This window comes from Thunnus thynnus, chromosome 10 (genome assembly GCF_963924715.1).
Source record: "Thunnus thynnus chromosome 10, fThuThy2.1, whole genome shotgun sequence".
NCBI lineage: Eukaryota > Metazoa > Chordata > Actinopteri > Scombriformes > Scombridae > Thunnus > Thunnus thynnus.
This window is the reverse complement of record NC_089526.1, coordinates 6,576,458-6,596,624: the sequence shown is the minus strand read 5'-3', so window position 1 is coordinate 6,596,624 and position 20,167 is coordinate 6,576,458. Positions and strand designations below refer to the sequence as shown.

The window sequence follows — 20,167 nt, the reverse complement described above, 5'->3', positions numbered from 1 at the left end:
CAGGCAGACCCCCTATTCTTTGGCCTGCCTTGTCAGAAAAATACACCCCATGTTGGCATATTGGACGCCGTCCAGGCTGCGATTAGCAGTTACTGTGTTGCGTATACCATAGTGTACACTATGAAAGAGCACTGAATTTAAATAGACAGCAGTGATTGCGCCCCTAGGTGCACATTTGTACTTTTTTACAGGTTTTCTATCGGCACTTTAATTTGTTCTTTCTCTGATGTTGACTCTGCAGAGCTCCCACTTACACTGTGTTCATTTTCTCTTAATGCTTCACGTGGAGCCACTGGCTCCCAATTTATGTAATGAAGGTTTAATAGCCAATTGGAACATCCAATATCATTAACAGCCAGCGTTAGTCTCATCTAGAATTTGCCTTTTTGATAACCAGTGGTGCAAACGTTTGATAGGTGGAATGTGTGATTAGCACCTGCTGTTTAATGTATGTCTCCTCTGTCTCCTCTGCAGCAAGAAACCACTTTTTCTTTTTTTATCTTTTTTTTTTTTTTACCACATCTCACATTTTAACACAATATCTGTTCTGTTTCAACCTTTGTTAAATGAACTTCATATTATCTTCTCTAACACCTCCATGTTTTCCTCTTCAGCTTGTTCTAATATCTATTTTTAAACACTTTCAGACACTTGTTTTTTTTTTTTATATATAGATGCTAAACCCTACTGTGTACAGATATTTTTGGATACTGCGGGGGCACTGTGGCTCTGACACTCCTAACAACAGGTTGCTTGTCATGTTAGTGATACAGAAGATGAAATTTTATTATACCGGACTTGTTTTATGTCACAAACATAAGAGCCACGTCTTAAGTGTCTAAAATGGAAATGCAGGACTGAGAACACAGCAGAATTAGGGCACAGTTATGTTTTTTTTTTTGTTTTTTTTTAAAAGCAGTGCAGAAAAATGATCTTCTGTATCCCTGTCATCTTGTGTGTCTTCTGCAAGTTTTATTTATTTATTGCAACATTTACTTGCTTTTGTCTGATTTGACGGGAGCCCTCCATTGGTGTCATTTTTTTCCGTGCGCCATCTATGCCCTTAAAACCGCTAAACACATAACGCAGAATTAAAATAGAAGTTTTTTTTTTTCTTCTTCTTCCTCTTTTTCTCCTGTAACAATCATGACTCAGTGAAGATTATTTCTGACAGCTGCAATAACATGAAAATATAGATGGATGTTTTTCAGTTGTTTACCACATTCGGTTCATGCATGGACATGGACGAGATTCCAACAACAATATCAGAGAGGTATATTGACTCTAACAATCGCACTGCAGAAAACAACACCATTCAAAATATGTTTGCTTTTTCCCATTATGCCCTCTAATGCATACTGACAGATTCTTCTTATTTGCATTGACATTTACGTGTTTGCAATGATTACCAGAGACTGATTGGAAAAGACAGAAAGCATGATTGAGACGGAAATACATTATCGACATAAACAACTAAATTAGCAGGAGAAAACATTAATAAAATTGTTTTCTGGTCTTTGTGTGGAATCCACAATATTTACATAAATACAATCAGCATATTTTTATAGTTGGCTTGAGAATTTCCTTTCAATGTAAGCAGCTATGCATATAATATGAGTATTGCAAGCCTATAAATGCTTCCCTAAATGCTCTCATAATGACCTTGGGGTAGGTCTGTTCATTGGAGCAATATCAGTCTTGCGACAAGGATATGTTAGCTGTAATAATGCCTGTCAACATCTCAAGTTTCAAGTGTCTGGACTCCATTTTCATTCAAATAATTTGACGTCGCTCAGGGCGCAACGGCCTGTCTCTGCATCTTTTTTTTTTTTTTCTTTTTTCTTCCCGTCATCCAGTCAGGTGATCACCCGGTGGGGAGGTAAGGGGTGTCACTGTGGTAGTTGTAATCTGGACACACTTTCTGCACCAGCTTGTAGTCGGTGCTGTAGAAGGTGATGAAGATGCAGATGACTTTGAAGGGCTTGGAGCACAGCCAGGACACGTGACTCTGGGTCTGCTCCTGGGGGCAGCTCTGGGAGGGGTCGTGGGCACACAGTGAGTTCCTGGTGCCCTTCTCCACCTTCTCGTACTCCACCCTGCAGTTGAACAGCTTGGTGTCCTTGGTCTCCAGAGCCGTCTGCTGCTGCTGCTGCTGCTGCTGCTGGTGATGGTGGTGGTACTGCTGGTGCGGCTGGTGGACCTGGAACTCCACAGCTTTGGTCGGCGGAACGAGCCCCACGGATACGTTGCCCTGACCGGTCGAGTTGTGGCGGAAGTAGACGCTAAAGGTCCCGTTTCCGTGATCCACGATTTTGCCGGTGATGAGAAGGTTCAGCTTCACCGTCTTGATGTTGGAATGGAAGTCGCCCCAACCGAACATCTTCTTGAACTTGCCGGTCTTGACGATGGGCCTCCTTTTCGTCCTGGATCGAGGGTCGCGGGGGTTTGAGGCGTTGTAAAGCCAGTTCCACTGCTCCTGTTTAGAGAACGGGTCCGCCTCATCATAGTTCAGATCCAGAGAGGTGAAGTTCTCTTTGCCGTAGAGCGACTGGGACAGGAGGCGACTGATGGAGAAGGCCTTGCTGCTCTCGGTCCAGTATGTCTTCACTTTGGATTTTGAACTCTCTCTCAAGTCTGAATTTCCTGAACTTGGTGAATCAGCGCTGGAAACCTGGAAACACAAACAAACAAGCAAAAATCACTGTTGGGTAGAATTTCAATTGGAAACCACTAAGAGAGCTCACAACGCCAACAAGGCTGCACAATTCTCTCTCAATCCTCTGGATCCAGAGTTGCATCAAAATACAAGTGGTGACACATATTCATACAGATTGGCCCGATGGTGGCCTTGAGTTTTGGACCAAAGACAAATTCTGTCAGGAAATATTATATTATTATAAGGGTGCCAAATTTCAAGTGAGTAAGACTCATCAGCAGTTAGTTATGCCCTTTTAAATTAGATCCTCAAAGAAAAACAACAACAGTCATTTTAGAAAATGCCCTAAAACAACATATGTTTACGTTCAAGTGACAAAGCCATGAAGTGGCTAGAGGAATTTTGGAGAAAACAGTTTGATATTGACAAAAAGCCACATAGTCTGCCGGGAGGAGGTCAGGGTAGATGGGTGAGTAAACAAAACATTGGCAAACGATGACGACAATCATCCCCTAACTTTAATCAAATGGTTGTTATTTTGACTATGATGACGAAGGTCATCTAATCTTAACAAAGTCAGTTTCATAACCTAAACCACAATCTTTCCCTGACCAAGTCGTTTATGTGCCTAAACCTAATCAAACCTTTGCCATAGCTCATAAACACCTCTATGTTTCCAACAGTGATTTGTAACAGTTATGGAAGGTGCTGACAAACTATGTTGTCCTGCCGAGATGGGGCGTCAGATCAGAACATGCTTCTATGTGGAGGGCACTTATAAACAACATTGTTGTTGTTGAATTGTTGAATTTGGACTTGTTGATTTAAATGTATCATGTTATGTGTAACGCCAGTTAACGTACCAACAGTTAGCGATTTTGTGTGCCAAATTTGGGGAAAATCAGGTGAAATTTGTCTGAGGAATGATGAAAAAACAAACAAAAAATTCTAAATGTCGGAAAATCTTGTTAGACAGAAATGTTTAGGATCTATATCGAAAGCATTTTCTGTATTAAAACAAATTTCTCTACATGAAGGATTGAATCCTCTACAAAACTAGAGGACTGTGCAGGCTCGGTGGACCAGCAGGGTGGCCCTTCGAATTACTTTTAATTTCACACCTTACGAATTACTATGTCCATTACAAACGTTTAGTTCCAACACAGGAATCAGTGCGGTCTTTTATTGAACGTGTGGACATCAGGGGTCACGTGTGTGCACACAAAAACCAATGCATACACCATTTCCTGCACACAAACTGGTATTTATAAAATCAGAACGTGTGCATCTCACACATCTCTTTAGAGCAGACGTCCACATGTCTTTCTAAAGTGATCTGAGGGTGATGTGATGAGGTGGACATGAAATATAAGCTGAGAGACAGAATCTTCTAGTAAAATATTGTTTGTTTAGCTTGATAATCAGCTGCACTGATGATTTTTTTTGCATTTACACAGAGATTTTTAAAATGCCAATCAAAGACACATTTATTAAGGTAACATTGATTAATTGCTTTTGTGTGATTCTTTTAATTTACATAGGAGTCAACATTTCATTTTGCTGTTACTATTCTTTTTATTCTATCCTTAGCTGTGACACACTTTGTGAGGTCGGTTTTAGATAAAGGTGAAAACTAATCAGTGATGGTTTACAGTCTATGTGATGAATTAATGATATGGACGGTATAAAGAACCACACAGCTCTGCGTAATGGTCGTGTGTAATGACAGCTGTTCTACAACACAATCGTTGAAACTGCACTTCTTCTTTCCTGCTTGTTTCACTGACAGGTGTACAGACTGGTGGAGCAGGTGGTGAATTGATATGAAAACGGCTGGTTCAGAGTTGGTCTTCATCCATTTATGGCTAACTGTGGGAGTGGAAACGAGGCTCATGCACCAGTTCCTCAATGACTGAGATGCATAAAACAGAACTGTGGAACAGCTTTATTAATCTGACAAAAAGAGTGTGTATGCATATTTCTGGCTTTGTGCATACACACACAGCTTTAGTCCTGAATCTACTCAGAGTTTTATGTGGCCTCAGGTGGTGGATGCAGCATGTCCGACTTTCATGCAAGAAATGGGAGTTGTGTCTTGTAGCAGTCTAATTATTAATGTTGGCCTTTTTGTCCTAGATTTTTTGTTCTTTCTTTGATCTTTCCCTCAACTTAATCTTACTGTGGTTGCAGTGCAAGAATACTGTAGAAAATAAATCATTTAAAAAATGTTTTCGTTGAACAATAATCTGGATTTTTGTCCAGTGTCAACCTTCTGTCTTATGATACGGTTGATTGTGGCTTCCTGGTTGAAATCTGTTTACATCCTAATAATCCATCTACAAGCATGTCAGCACCTTCAACAAAAGGTGTTAATGCCGTAATCAACTCTTACAGCGTGTGAAACGTCTTGTGCGAGTCGTCCTAATCAAGATTAAGGGTATTCCTGCCATACGTCGAGATGAATGAAGCGCTTCTCGGGTGCAGACGTGATGCAACAGCAGACTATTACCTGCTGAATGTGCCCTGAATGGATGATTGATGATTCATTCTGTGTCTCTCCTCTAACAATCACACAGATGAGAGAGCGAAGATTCCCCGTGCACCCCACAGAGGCCCGTGACAGTGATGTCCAAACCCCGGCCGAGGAATGTGACAGCAGATCTATCTGGTCGAATCGTTTACATTTCGTACCTTCACCTCGCGATCAATACTCCTGAAAATAAGGTCTTCTCTCATTCAGAAAGTTCTCTGAATGACATTGTAGTACAGTACGCCCCGGTGTGTGTGTGTGTTTGTGTGTGTGTGTGTGTGTGTGTGTGTGGAGCTCTGACTGAGTAAACTGTTGCAGCGGTTGTGATCTCTCTCTAAAGCGCACGTTCATTTTATGCACTTGACTTCAGAGTGGAGGAGTTTGAAAAGATGGCCTCCAGTTGTTTTTGAAGAGAGCCCGATGATGAATGACCTGATGAGAACAAACCGTTAGTGGCATTGTGGAGACGTTGGCTTAGCTGTTACATCTTTCTAGCCTGAGCTTTTTTTTTTTTTTTTTCTGAATGAGACATGATACGCCGAAGCTTTTCAAACACGGAAAAAAAAATCCCGTCTTTGCAGCCAAGTTGGTTTCATAAAGGAGGAAAGAAAAAAAAAAAAAGGCTGCAAGATCGTCAGAGCAGAATGTTTGTAGAAATATGAATTCCAGCAGTCAGGTCGTTTCCTTACGCAGCGGGGCAGTTAAACCGTATTAATGAACATCTTCTTTTGTCTTCCATTGCTGGAAACAAAAGTCTGTTATGTTGCCTCACTGGTGATGTATCGTAAAAAGATAAATCCAGTACGAGGATAAGGGAGGCTTCCTGTTCAGGATTTATTGGCACCATTATAGTCTAACATAAACCTCCTTAGGATGTAAAAGTTCAGTGAAATAGTATCTTATAGACTGTCAGCTGGGCAGCGATAAAGTCGATTATAACGTTATAGTTCAGTCTTCATTCTTGGGTTTAATGTTCATGTTTCATCTTGTGTCAGTTGTTCATTTTGAAGGTTGTTATGGCACAAATGAACATGCATTTATAGGAAAACACAGCAGCTAACTGAAGTTAATTGTCACTGACAGAACAGTAAGGTTTCTACACACATTGTATGTTAGATTATGAGGTCGTGCAGAAACATTTAAACATCAGATTATTATTCTTTCCAATTACATGTATAGGATTTGGTTAAATGGATTTGTAAAACTTGATCCCTGGTGGGTTTAAACGTTTCACATGTTTGCAATAATCGCGACTGAATATATATTCTCTCTAAATGACCTTTGACCCGTAATCCGAATCATAAACCCCCGTTTTATTTTTCATGAATATTCCTATTCTGAGTCGTTAAAGAGCGAGGTCTCTAATGATCGAATGGAATATCATTTTTTCGTAGCACGGTAATTACTTATGCTTCTCAGTAACTGGGTTTTAGCCTCAACAGAGTCCAGAAATCAGATAAAAGGGGATATTAGGAAACTGCTTTGAGCTGGTTTAAGTGACTGTCAGGCTAATAACTTACAGTGTATGTGTGGATATAACATTTTAATGTGCAAATATTTCCTAAACAATACAAATCCGAGCAGGTTTAGGAGTCAAATGTTTAAAGTTTTATCATTTTTATCAAGCAGGAACTTGAGATGCCTTCAGTATGTTTGTGAAAATTTTGTGCAACTTCATGAATAATTTTGTAAGAGAAAAGTGTCACCGGAGTCTCATTTTTTATTTTTTTTTTTGGAAGGGATTTCTTCACTTTTCTTCCTCCCCCTGAGATTATCAAACACAAAAATTACACAGCACATCTGAAGCGCGTGCCCAGTCATCATCAGACCTAACTCCTTGTTGTGGAAGCTCGCTCTGTTGTCACCGGCGTTAAACTGTGACATGCAATTAGCTTTCATCTAAAGCACCTGACAGTCTCTGGATTAGAGCACTCACAGGCACATTCACAGAGACTCCACTTCACGGATTAGAGCCCAACCTGTAATCCAGCCCGGGGAGATTAGGCAGATCAGAGGCAGTCCTGACTAAAGCAACGTTTATATCCAGAACACCCCAGCTGACTGCACCAACACTCGGAGGGCCAAGATTTACCTCTCGCCGGCTTCAAAAAACATGCAAGCGAGGCACGAACAGAGTGTGTGTGTGTGTGTGTGTGTGTGAGAGAGATACATGAATGTGCCTGAAAGAGATACTGCAGAGAGAAAACAGGGAGAGTGCTGTTGGATAAAGGACAGAGAAAAAAACAACAACATGGTAGCGTAAAGGTCAACAGTCACACTTTGATAACTTTGGTCTTAACAGATATTGGTTTGTCAATATCGGGTTTTATTAAATATCAAATAAGGGTCAGACAATATAAGCCCTCAGCTAAAGGTGAAATTTATTTTGTACTTAATTGCCTTTATTTAATTGTGGTGAATTTTATTATTATATGTATTGTAGTGATTTCAGTAGATGTTGTGGGTTATCATGCTTTAAAGCTGTTTGGTTTGCAGCTGGTCGTCACTGGTTGCTTATTGTTCATCTATGAATTATGAACAGCTCAACCAAAGACTGTTTTTCTCATTTAAACATCTCAGATTGATTCTTTTTAATATTTTTTAGTGACCAGAAACAGAAATTATTCAGTATTTCACCAGATAAAAGCACAGATTACAATCCTATTAATCCTCTAAAATGTAACTTGTGACCCATCGGACGACTCACAGGTTGGAAACTACTGCTGCAGAGGACAGTAACAGTACATATTCCTGCTAATCATACAGACAAAATGGTAATAATATCTGTAATGTAAAAGACAGACAAAACATCTGCAATGTGTACTGATTGCTCCCAATAAATAAAATTTAACAGAACATTGTTTAGATCTGAGACATTGTCAAGTAAACACCACGTAGTATCATAATGTTAAAACAACCATCATTCAGGCTGTTGTGATCTGAATCATTAGGAGTCATTCTACTTCCAGACTTGACCAATCAGAACAGTGTTATTCATCCCAATATTTATAATGAAAGAATCTTCTACACACAAAAATATAAAAAATAGTGAATACAGAAAACAGAAAATTCCCTAAAATGCTTTGAATGGCAAAAAGAATCACAAACTAACAGAATTAATAATAACAACAAGGAAACATGTTCACTCCTGAGAGAGACTTCAATGAATCCAATAAATAGATAAATAATAAACCAAATAATGAATCCAAAATGGAAATGATTAGCTATCATGAAAACTTACCACATAGAAAAATAAAAACAAACAAACAGTGTGTTTATCTGCACCATGCTGCTGTGTTTCTGGGTATCCATTCACTGCTGTATAATTAGCAGACTGAAGGAAGTCTGGGGATATTCTTTATTTTTCTTATTGTCAACAAATCCCATGAAAACACCAAAACAATACAAACAATGATCCTACTAACAAGTATTATCTGTGTATCCGGAGCCTGATATATCTTATTCCTCTGTGCTGTAAAGCTGCTTTGTTGTGTTAAAAACATGAAGGAGCAGCGTTCGGTTTTAATACTCCACATATCTGGAACAAACTCCCAGAAACCTGCAGGTCTGCTGCAACTCTCTGTTCTTTTATATCACAGCTGAAGAATTTTCTGTTTGTTGCTGCCTTTTTTTAAAATCAAATTTGAGGCTTCTGATTAATATCTTACATGGCAACTGTCTTATTCTATTTTAGCTTATTTTTATTTCCAATTTAACACTTGCTTTTACATTCTTTCTCGATTCCTATTATGTTTTATGTAAAGTACTTTGAATTGCCTCGTTGTTGAAATCTGCTGTACAAATAATCTTTCCTTTTTAAAAAAAACTATTAAAAACACATCAGTGAGCCACACTGTTGCACATCTCATCCCACACACGTCGTCCCGCTGCTGTAAATACTCACCACTGCAACAAAAGTGTATTAATCCACAGCTGAAAATAGTCCCTCAACAAATGTACTATTTACTCCTGTTTGAGTAACTTCTGCTAAAAGCTAAAGTGCCCTGCTGTTAGAAAATTATTTCACTTTTTTTTTTTTTAAATATGAAACTAAATATTCACAGCCTGTTTTTTTTTTAAAGATTTACATCTTCAGTGGGAACCAGTGGGCTTGTGGCGCAGCGAGGGTAGGGAAGTCAGAAAGCATTAAAAAACTGACTTTTCATGAGATTTGTTGTCAATCAGGAAAAAGAATTTTACAGCCTTATAATGGATTAAAAGAGATAACAGCACGTCACTGTGTAACCTGCGTTTGAAAATTAACAGCAACAATGTAAAGTTTACACGACTTTTACGGTAGTTTAAGAAGTTTAAACGTGCAAACGAAGCATTTTTTTTTAAAGAGCTGCTGTTCCCGGCATAATTTCATTACTTGGAGTCTCAACAGAGTTTTAATGTTAAATCAGAGCATTAGTCACACCCAGACAAGTAAAATTATTGTGTCAAAACTTTAGCTCAAATTTAAAGATATTACATAAAAGTAAAATATATTGTTATCAGTAGCTTTAAACAGCTACTCCAGTGGTTTAGTGTTGCACTTCCATAAAGTTTGTGGACTCATGAGACAAAGTTGAAGAAAAAAGAAGTTTTTTCGTCCTTAGTGTCATTATATCTCCCATAATTCAAACAAAAGCACCTTTTTGTTGCCTGGTAGGGTCTCTTTTATACAGAAATACTGACATCACACCAATTTACAGAAAACCATACTGGTCAAAGCCTTTTTATACCATCATATATTAATATACAGTGTTTTCAGCGGAAGATATTTGAATGTATCTCCCAATCATATGTGGAAGCTTTCATTTCGCGGCTCAGAGTTTTTCTAACTTTTTTTTTAACCTGCAGTTTGTTATGCAGGAGTCTCCCGCCCTCCAAACCCCATTTAACTGTCTGTTAATATTATTCCCAGGTTCGGTGTATGAGGCAGAATCCCTCGACAAGATAACACAAACCGCATCGGCGTGCAGAAGTCCTTTAGGAAACGACTCTCAGATTGCCAGATGCAGCATATATGCAGGTTGTTGGACAAACCTAAATGCTATCTACTCTCGGCGAGGCTGTGATAAGGCGCAGGCGTCCGCTCTTTGGAACAGGAAGATAAACAACCCCCCGGCTTCCCTCGGGAGCTCGGAGGATATTCTATGGGCTGGACCCTCCAACAGCCAACAAATTCTACCTTTAATAGAACCACCGGAGAAGCCAGATGACTCTGCGGTGGGCTGTACACAAAACCTTACGAGGAAGAATGAAAGTGTGTGTCAGTTTTCATTTACCTGAATGCTGCGGCTGCTGCGACCGCTGTGTGTGTGGGGAGGATTTGTGAGTGCGACAGTTTCTAGTTTAACGGAGTTAGAATGGAGAGCCGCCGAGGTGATGGCAGATTTGGGCTGCCACTTTACAATCTTGATTGGATGGTGTGTGTTCAGAGTTCTGGCTTCAACGTGGAGAAATTAATAGAGTTGTAGTTTTTTTGTGAGTAAAAACCACACTGCGGAAGTTGGAAAAGGAGTTGTGCAGATTTATTTACTTCTTAAAATTTTGGTCCAGAGATGTTTAAAGTGAAGGGGAGCTAGAGTTTGGCTCAAGGACATGTGGCTTGACATCAAACCTGTGACCTTTCGGGTATGAAACAGTCATTCTAACCTGTGGCTACACCTCCAGACAGCATGTATGAATCACAAAGCTCTGAACAGTTCAAGGCTTTCAAAATATAACAGTTTATGAATTCTCATCTTTGATGCATAAAGCCACTTTTCTGTGTTTGACTAAAATGTTCCTCTAGACAGGAAGGTAGTTTAAGAGTCCTTAGTCTGTTGATGCCGTCTTTTAGAGTATTTTCCATGTGGGCACTTGGGATATGATTATCGTCATAGTCATTTACTGTGAATTTAACTCGTCTCGCCTTGTGAGGTCCCCCTGTAGTCGAGTTGATGGATTCAACTAAGGGCATTTTGACGCCCACTAAGAGTTTAGGTCTATATTCTCCCGGTGATATCAAAGTGATACCTGAGGGGGGTCAGAGATGATGACAAATCACAAAGTGTGTCAAGACATCACAGGCAGCTGTGGATGGAGCCGAGTCCTATCACTGCAGCACTGCTTTAAGAGGCCGGGGCACAATTATTACCATGACTTCTGAGGAGGATAAATACTGTACGCGGACAGACTGCGGGATATTAGAGTGGGGCAGTTTGAAGAAGAAGAAGAAGGAGGAGGAGGAGGAAGAAAGAGAGAGAGGGGGAGATGGAAGGGGGGGGAGGGAACCTAGCCACCAGTTTTCCAACTTACCCAGAGGAAAAATGCATAATCATATTATTTCACACACGACTTGGTTCAAAGGCGGCCAAAATAAGTTTGTGAGGTTCCCATGGGTCTGTCAATCTGTTGAAGGAGCTGCAGGCGAAAGCTTAGGATGCACCGAGTACGAAACAATTATGATCATCCCATTAAAGCATAGCGAAGCAATTTGGCAGCCCAGTCTGGAAAAAAAAAAAAAAAAAAAAAACACACACTCCCATCAAGTGATGCTATGAGATCAGCCAGTCCTGCCATACTGCTATTGTACATATAACTCACATACTTAATGATTAATGTTTGTCTTGATATTGTGACAATAGGAGAATCCATGTTAATTAATGTTATTGCTCCTGAAATCGAAGAATCCTTGTGTTCATTCAAATAATAATAAAAAAAGGCTCTGTAAAAATAAAAAAAAAATTTAAAAAAAGGGGGTGGGGGGGCGAGGGGATAGGGGGGTGAAATGATTAGTGCGCTTAGTCAGCTGTGAAATTGAGTTTATGGTTTTCAAGACGGTGAATTCAATTCGATAATGGGTATTAAGTTGTAGAGAATAATTAATAGTAATTGACTTCTTTCCATCACTATGCAAATTAAACACAGATAACACCACGGGAGCTTTTTAAGGCCAGTCAAGTTTGTGGGGATTAAGTTTATGGAATTTTTGTTGGAGAGAGGAGTGGCGCCTGTTCTGCTTTGATTGCTTTGTTGACAGATTTATCAGTGGGTGAGGGGTTACTGTCTCTCCGAGGATTAAAGGAATTGGGTTGTCACAAACTGTCAAGGCATTGAGTTAGTAGCATTCTGGTATGTTTGTCATAATGGGCTCAGGCTGTTCTCCGCCGTACTGTCAAATATATTCTTATTGAACCGCATCTGTAAGTGGGAGAAAAGGAGGGTAAAAATGCACAGGCAGGATTGAATGGATAGTGCTGAGCAGGAAATATCCAGCGGGTGGATTTGTCAAGATGCAGATTTGGATTTGGAGAGCTTGTGTTGACACTGACATCGGTTAATTAACGAAGCGATGCATGGATCTGGTTTCGAGATGTTAAATTTATCATCTCAGGCAACAGATTTAAGGGAAACTATTTAAAAACATGCCCTTAACTCTGATATAATACAGGTAAGATGCCTTGAGAAAAAGAAGAAAACAGCTTAATTACATTCTGTTAAATATTTTCTAGACTTTCACATTATCAGACTGTGGCTTAACATGATCTTACAGGGATAAATTCTGCTTGTTTTTACTCTGTGAGGTCCTCTTTGTCCTCCCACTACCTGAAACTCACTTGTCAAAAATGTCCCTTTTGCGAACATTCCTGAATATCCTCGCTATTAGAAGAGCGCACACAGTTATCACAGAAATTGTAGAGACATAAAATAACTAAAGGTCAAATCAAAATGACATTTAACTCACCAGAGAGATGAATGACAGCAGCAAGAGAGCGGCAGCCAACAGACATGTGGTCCTCATGCCTCCGTGTGGAGCGTCTCCCCTCATGTCAACCTGTCCTTGATCTTCTCAGCCTCTGATGAGCCGCAAAATATCTCCTCCTGACTGAGCCGGTATCAGCTGCCGAACTTGAGGAGAAATAAAGAGTGAGGAAGGCGGTCCTGAGGCGAGAGAGCAGAGATGAATCTTCTCAGGCTCATTCAGGAGGGTCAGAGATGTCTGATGCTGTTTAAAACGGTTCAAGTGTCTACTGGAGTGGTTTCTGATGCGGGGGTCTGGAGGTGTCTGGTGGTGAGAACGGAGGTGTTTGTACATCTGAGTGTCAGTGTGGAGGGATGTTTTATACAGCACGCTTTGAGGTTCACACACACACACACACACACATACACACAAAGAGAGAGATAGAAGAGGGGGGGGGAGTATAGAGAAAGACGGGAGACAGGGGGGAGGGATTGAGAGAGATAGAGTGAGGGAGTGAGGAAGGGGGAGCAGAGAAGGAGGTCCACATTATAGACTTTTGAGAGGCAACTTTTCTTTTAACGTCGTCAGGGGCTGACATCTAGTGGCAGTCAGCTGCAGTGGCTTTTTTTTTTATCTTTACATGCTGTAAACACAAAAAAACTTGCCATAACTGCAGATTCTCACCTTTTTTAAAGTTGTGAGTCTTTAGATTTTCAAAACATTTACCAGACATGGCTGCAGACATGTACAGAACATTTTAAAGCAGGATCCCAGTTGAATCAGTTCGAGCTGGAAAAAATTATACTGTGCATTTGTTTTTAGGCTGTTAAACAAACATCATCTAAAAGAGCACTCCAGCATTGAGTGTAATACTGTTGCATTTCCTTAAAGGTGCAGTGTGAAGAATTTAGTTGCATCTAGTTGAGCAGCCTTGACAGAAATGGAATATTCATAAATATGTTTTAATTAGTGTATAATCACCTGAAAATAAGAATGGTGTTTTCATTACCATAGAATGAGCCCTTTATATCTACATAGGGAGTGAGTCCTCTTCCACAGAGGCCGCCATATTGCACTGCTGTGTTTCTACAGTAGCCCAGAACGGACAAACTAAACACTGGCTCTAGAGCGGGCCTTTTGCGTTTTTCGCAAGTTTCACGGCCACCGTAGGTTCTCCTACATGCACAGGGTGGGTATTCAGTTGGAGAAGACATTATATAGATGTTTTCAAGCTGAATAGTACTAATCATGACTTAAAATTGGTGGGGTGTCCCATTTATAAAGAAAAAAAAAAAAAGCTTAAAAAAGCTGTAGTCATCCTGTAATTTACACAAACACACATTAACTTTTAATCTAAATGAAAAACCTCTGAATTTAGTGCATTAAATTAATCTTAATTTGTAAGATTAATGAACAGGCTGCTTAAATAAATTTACTAGTTACTGTAAGAGCAGACTGAGCAACATTTACTTTATTCACTTTGGTGTTTTAAGGGTGTTCAGTTACTCTTTAAAGGACCAGTGTGTAGGATTTAGTGGCATCTAGTGGTGACGTTGCAGAATGCAACCAACTGAATACCCCTCCCATCCCCTTCCCCTTCCCGGCGTGCAGGAGAACCTACACTGGCCATGAAACTTGCAAAAAATGTGAAAGGCCCTCTGTGTAGCTGGTGTTTGGTTTGTCCATTCTGAGCTACTGTAGAAACATGGTGGGCTCCGTGGAAGAGGACCCGCTCCCTATGTAGATATAAAGGGCTCATTCTAAGGTAACAAAAACACAACAATTCTTATTTTCAGGTGATTATACACTAATTAAAACATACGTATTAATATTATATTCATTTTCTGCCAAGTCCATCCTGCTAGATGCCACTAAATTCTACGCACTGCACCTTTAAAGTGACTTATTTCATGACTCTTCCACCTACCTACATCTGCAGTATTCTATTTTTTTTATTTTATATCATCAACAAATCCCATGAAAAGACCAAAACCAACAATGAATTGATCTGACTAACAAATATTTTCTGTGTATCCAAAGATATATCTTATTCTTCTGTGCCATAGAGCTCCATTTCACCACATTCATTAATTCGCCGCTGAAAATAGTCCCCAACAAATGCACAATTAACTCCTGATGGACTAACACATTGTTGGTTTTGGACTTTTCATGAGATTTGTTTGACGGTAAGAGGAATATAGAACAACAGCCTTATCCTTTAATGTCGACTAAACCGTATTAATGGAGTTTTTCTGTTTTCTACTACTAGATGTAAAGAAAGACAAAAATGACTCCATAACTTTATCTTTGTGTGTTTACAACCATGTCCTCATTTATTTTCAGTAATTCTTCCATACATATAAACAACCTGTACAAAATGGCTGAGCTTTCGTCTTTTTCTGCTTCTTTTTTCATTCTTTTTTTTTTTTTTTCACAACATAACTTGCATCATGATAACAACAATCAGCAATATCATACACCCACTTTGCAATATTCAAACTAAACATTTTCTGTGCAATACAAAATAAATGTACACATACTTTGAATTTTTTTTTTTTTCAAAAAATAAAAAATTGCTGTTATTTACAAATCCAACAACAAAAAAAGTAAACATTCTCCACACCAGTTTGCTTTTACGTTGAACTCAGCAGAAGCATGTCCTCTTATTATTAACATGTTGTATAATTTTTGTTTGTACAGATCGTTTTTTTCTTTTTTAACTATATTTCACCTCATATAGTATGACTGAAAAACGATAGAGCACCTATGATACGGTTACTACATGAAAACGCTTTTTAAAAGTCTGAATTTTACTGTGCTAAGCGACCTCAGAATGAAATCTTTGTCTACATGTAGTGTTTGCTGGGCCCCATTCAAGTATTCAAAACTGTATTACAGGACTGTTAGTATTTAGTTATTGTCAGTAAGGCAGAAATGACATTTGCATGACATGAATGGTTCAAATTGTCTCAATTTTTTTCAAAATTTCATCTTTTTCATAATTGTAGTACTGTAGGTTAAAAAAAAAAGTGAGATTTAACATTAAAGAATTAAATTTTTATGCTTTAAAAAGAACTTTTTAAAGGAGGTGATTCATTAAAAGAAGCCACCTGCTCACGTCATAGTTAAATCTTTAATTGCATCTGGGCAGAAATAAAGTGACAACACCAGACGAAATCTACGAACCACAGAAGGTACTTTTTACTACAACCAAAATGAAAAAAAAAAAAATCAAAAAAAAAAAAAAAATCAGCTGTGAGAAATAAAATCTATACATATATTTACTTGAGATTCTCGCCTTTTGTTTTTTTAGAACGTGACACATCTAAACATCTTTTTCTTGTCGCCGTCGTTTTTTTTCCTTTCGAGTGTTCTCGTGTTGACCTTAGCTTGTTCCTCTGCTTTACGGTTTTGTCTGTGGAAGAGGCAGTGTTTTATGGCAATAGAAGGTAGAAGTCACATGTGCATATCATGCTGCACTAATATAGTGCAATGTAGTGCCTGAAACAAAGCAAGGGTGGAGGCAGGCAGGCAGGCAGGCAGTAGTTCCATGAACAACTGATTGCAGGCTACTCCTCCATCAGCATCATACAGATTGGTTTATCCCACAAACACAGGCCTGTGTGCCTCTGAATCAAGCAAAAAAAAAAGAAAAAAGAGAAAAAAAAAAGAGAGAGAAGAAATGCCTCCCTTTTGTTCAAGACTGTAAAAGAGATTTGAGTCAAAACCCAGTTGAGGATTGAGAAAAAAGGAATCCAAACCTTTTTATGGAGATTTTCTCCCTCCTCCTCTTCCCTGCGGTGACTTTTGGCAACGTACGAACCGTCAGAGCATCCTAAGCCTCCAGCTACTCAGCATTTTTAGGGACAAGCAGAAAAGCGCGGAGGAAGAGTTGGTGCTTGTGCTGCCTTGTTCAGAAGCAGCTTGGTCTGTCTTCCGTACCCAGCCTCCCTTTATCTGAAACAAGTCTTTTCTTTACACAAATGCGGATGTGTAGGGGACAAAAAAAGGCATTTTCATTGAACAAGGTGGAGGTCACGAAGGCTCTTGCAAAAGAAAATGTATAAAAAAACAAAAACAAACAAAGGGGGGGAGTGAATGGAGCACTACTTGAAATGGTTAAACCCCAATCTGCTCTGTGCTAAGAGGATTTTCTATAATTTCTCCGCTCTGTGACGTGTCCATTCACGCTGCAAACATCCATGTCCCTCACTGTAATGGCGTAATGAAGTGGGTCTCTATGACAGGTGAAGTGCTCAGTGAAGCGTCTCCCGGAGGACTACATGTCTGTGTCCCCGTCGTAGGCGAGAGTCAGAGGTTTTAGTCGGTTGTTTTGTTGCCTCTGTCTCTGAGGTCTCTTTGGCTTTTTGCTGTGTGAAAAGATTAAAACAGTAAAAGAGAGAGTCAGAGAGGCACTTAAGTAATCTCCTATACTCATATATCTAAACTATAAACTACCACACCGACCATGTAGTTACAGCACATGATACTCTGGGTTGCAGGAAAATATGAAAAAAAAGGATTCTGATGGTTTCAAATTGGTTCCTAAATGATTTTTTGTTGTTATTTGGCAGCCAATCTAAATAGATTATCTGTCTTGAATAGATATACTGTTAAAATTGAGGTTTGATTGAAACGTCTGCTTAGTTGGTGCTTGTAAAAATTCCACGTTGCTATAAGTGGAGCTTCCCACTAGCACCTAAGGGGATGATAAACACCACCAGTTAATTACCAGTCTTTGATATTAAATGTCATAAAATCCTATGAAATAAACAAAACCAACAATGTTTCAGTCTGTCTTTCAACATTTTCCGACTTCCTGTCTGTGGCCTCAAGCCCATTTGAGTCTACAGGAGATATAAACCTAAACTAAATTTAAAAACAGGTCACAATTTATACTTTTATCTTAAAAAAAAGGCTTCATAAATTCCTAAAATAGTTGGGCACTGTAGTAGCTCTAACAGGAGTAAAAAGTGCTTTTGTTGGGAACTACAGTTTTTGGACAACAATGGAGCTCTACGGCACAGAATAATAAGAAAGATCAGACTTAAGCTTCACAGATAATACTTGTTATTCAATTCATTGTTGGTTTTGGTCTTTTCATGGGATTTTTTTTAACCCGACGCGCCAGATGGTTTGTTACACAGAACCATCTGAGAAGTCGTCTTTTTAAAAACTTGTTTGGAAAAGAGCAGGAACTTTCAAAAACTACTTAGCAGGTGATTGGATGAACCATCTATCGCCATTTATTGTTTCTCGCTGGTATCGCACCTAAACCACGCCTGTAGCTGCCAGTAGTTCTAGGACGCTGATTGGCCCGAACCACCAGCACGTAACTTGAATCCTGACAAGATGGATTCTCACATAATCTGGCAAGCCAGCTGCCTTGCAAGGTCAGGAGCCTTATACTTCAGAAGCACACTTACATTTGTTTGCAGAAATTGAAAAATCCAAGATATTTCATTTTCAGAACAACTAGCTGAGCTTTTTGAGAGCTAAAATGTATTTTAAACTAGTCAGAAAACTGCGGTTTCTTTTACATGAAAACTACTATCTTCAGAAAGAATAACAGAAATGTCTGTTTGTGTATGTAACATTATAAACTACACATACAGTAGCTGCTCTGTATGGGGAAAAAGGACGACTTTATAGACCTCACAGTGGGGGTACAAGCCGTGTTAGAGCAGACTGCTTATTTTTAACTGTACTACTGTTTGATAGGCTTCAAACGAACACGGTTTTGTTTTCATGAGAAAGGACACATACAGTATCTGCTCTGAATGGGGAAAGAAGACAGTTTTATAGAGCTCACAGCGAGAGTACAAACTGTGTTAGAGCAGACTGATCTTTTTTAACTGTACTACTGTTTGATAGGAAAATGACAAAAGGACACTGTACGTCTTTATCTAAAAGCATTAAAGGTATTAGTAAGTTAATTTGCATGCAGACTCTGTGCACATGCCAGACATTTGCTATTTTGCCTCCAGGGGGGGAAAAAATGCACCTTTTTAGAGGAAAACAGCATGATTTCTACCTTTCTACTTCTCTGAGCTGTCAGTGCTGCCTTATATACAGGACGGTACAGTATTTATCGTCCTCTACAGAATGACTATGACAGACAGCAAAGCTAATCTTCTCTTATCTTTATCAAATCTGAGTTATCTCAATGTCGTATCCGCAGTTTCAGTCACTTATCTGTGCGGGACAGTCCAATTAATACTTATATAAACAAGGAAAACTTTTCCCTCAACTTTTTTTCTCCCAAAGCCAGAGAACAGAGACGCAGACTGGTGACGGTCTCTCGAGTATTGAGAAGCTTCAAAAAGAAATATTCTGGAAAGACAATCAGAGGAGGACTCTGATGAAACGCTGACAAAAGTCATTACAGAAAAAAAAAAAACACAAAATGTCAGCAAACATTCAAACAAACAGCAGGAAAAATTCTGCTGCCACAAGAATCAGCTTGGCGCTTTGCTCTGTGGCTTCGGCAAAGTTATTCTTATCCACAAATATTGACTGAACACCACTGAGGCTGCGACTCACAATTATTTTTATCATTGATTAATCTGCCTATTACTCTCTTGATTAAGCAGTTAATTGCCTCTGAAATGTCAGAAAATCGTTAAAAATGTAGAACTGCAAACGATTTATTAATTAGTTGATAAAAAAAAATCTGCAACTGTTTTGATAATTGAATAATTGTTTGTCATTTTTAAGCAAATATGTCAAATATTTACTGGTTCCAGCTTCTCAAATGTCAGGATTTTATGCTTTTCTTTGTCATGCATGATAGTAAACTGAATATCTTTGAATTTTTGACTGTCAGACAAAACAAGACATCTGAATACTGAGTTCCTTACAGGCTGTGAGCTGCATTTTTCACTATTTTCAAGCATTTTATAGAGAAAATGATTCTCTATAGTCAAGACAAACATCAGCAGATTAGTTGATAGTGAAAATAAACTTTAGTTTCAGTCTTCACAATTTCCCAAAGTGACGTATCATACAGCTTGTTTTGTCCCACCAACAGTCTAAAACCCCAAAATACCTGCATGTGAGTCAAAGAAAAGCATCAAATTCTTATATTTGAGCATTTGTTCTTAAAAAATGATTCAAACAATGAATTAATTAAAAAATACATGCAGACTAATGTTCTATTAATCAGCTAACTGCTTGATCGACCAATTGCTATTTCTAGTATTCCTACAGAGATACATGTAAAAGTCTATAAGATGATGGGAGTTCCCTTTTATTCCCTGATCCCTCT

At 39.0% G+C, this 20,167-nt stretch overlaps 2 protein-coding genes across 2 annotated transcripts in view; both read right to left on the bottom strand.

Annotated features, from left to right (window-relative positions):
• Positions 1–474: 474 nt before the first annotated feature.
• Positions 475–14,167, bottom strand: LOC137190913 (neurexophilin 1). Its single transcript, XM_067600641.1, has 2 exons — positions 12,904–14,167; positions 475–2,671 (listed from the first exon to the last, which is right to left on the bottom strand). Exons 1-2 carry the CDS (start codon positions 12,985–12,987, stop codon positions 1,865–1,867), a joined length of 891 nt encoding a protein of 296 aa, XP_067456742.1. The 5' UTR covers positions 12,988–14,167; the 3' UTR covers positions 475–1,864.
• Positions 14,168–16,112: 1,945 nt separating this feature from the next.
• Positions 16,113–20,167, bottom strand: part of thsd7ab (thrombospondin, type I, domain containing 7Ab) — a 137,133-nt gene continuing 133,078 nt past the window's right edge. The window contains exon 28 of the mRNA XM_067600170.1: positions 16,113–17,270. Within this exon, the coding sequence (XP_067456271.1) occupies positions 17,180–17,270 (91 nt within the window). The 3' untranslated portion in view covers positions 16,113–17,179. The remainder of the gene's footprint in view (positions 17,271–20,167) is intronic.

Coding starts and splice junctions, on each gene's coding strand:
- LOC137190913 (XM_067600641.1), bottom strand. CDS start 12,987: ATGAGGGGAGACGCTCCACACGGAGGCATGAGGACCACATGTCTGTTG. Junction 2,672..12,903: donor TGCTGTCATTCATCTCTCTG/GTGAGTTAAATG, acceptor TTGTGTTTCCAG/GTTTCCAGCGCTGATTCACC.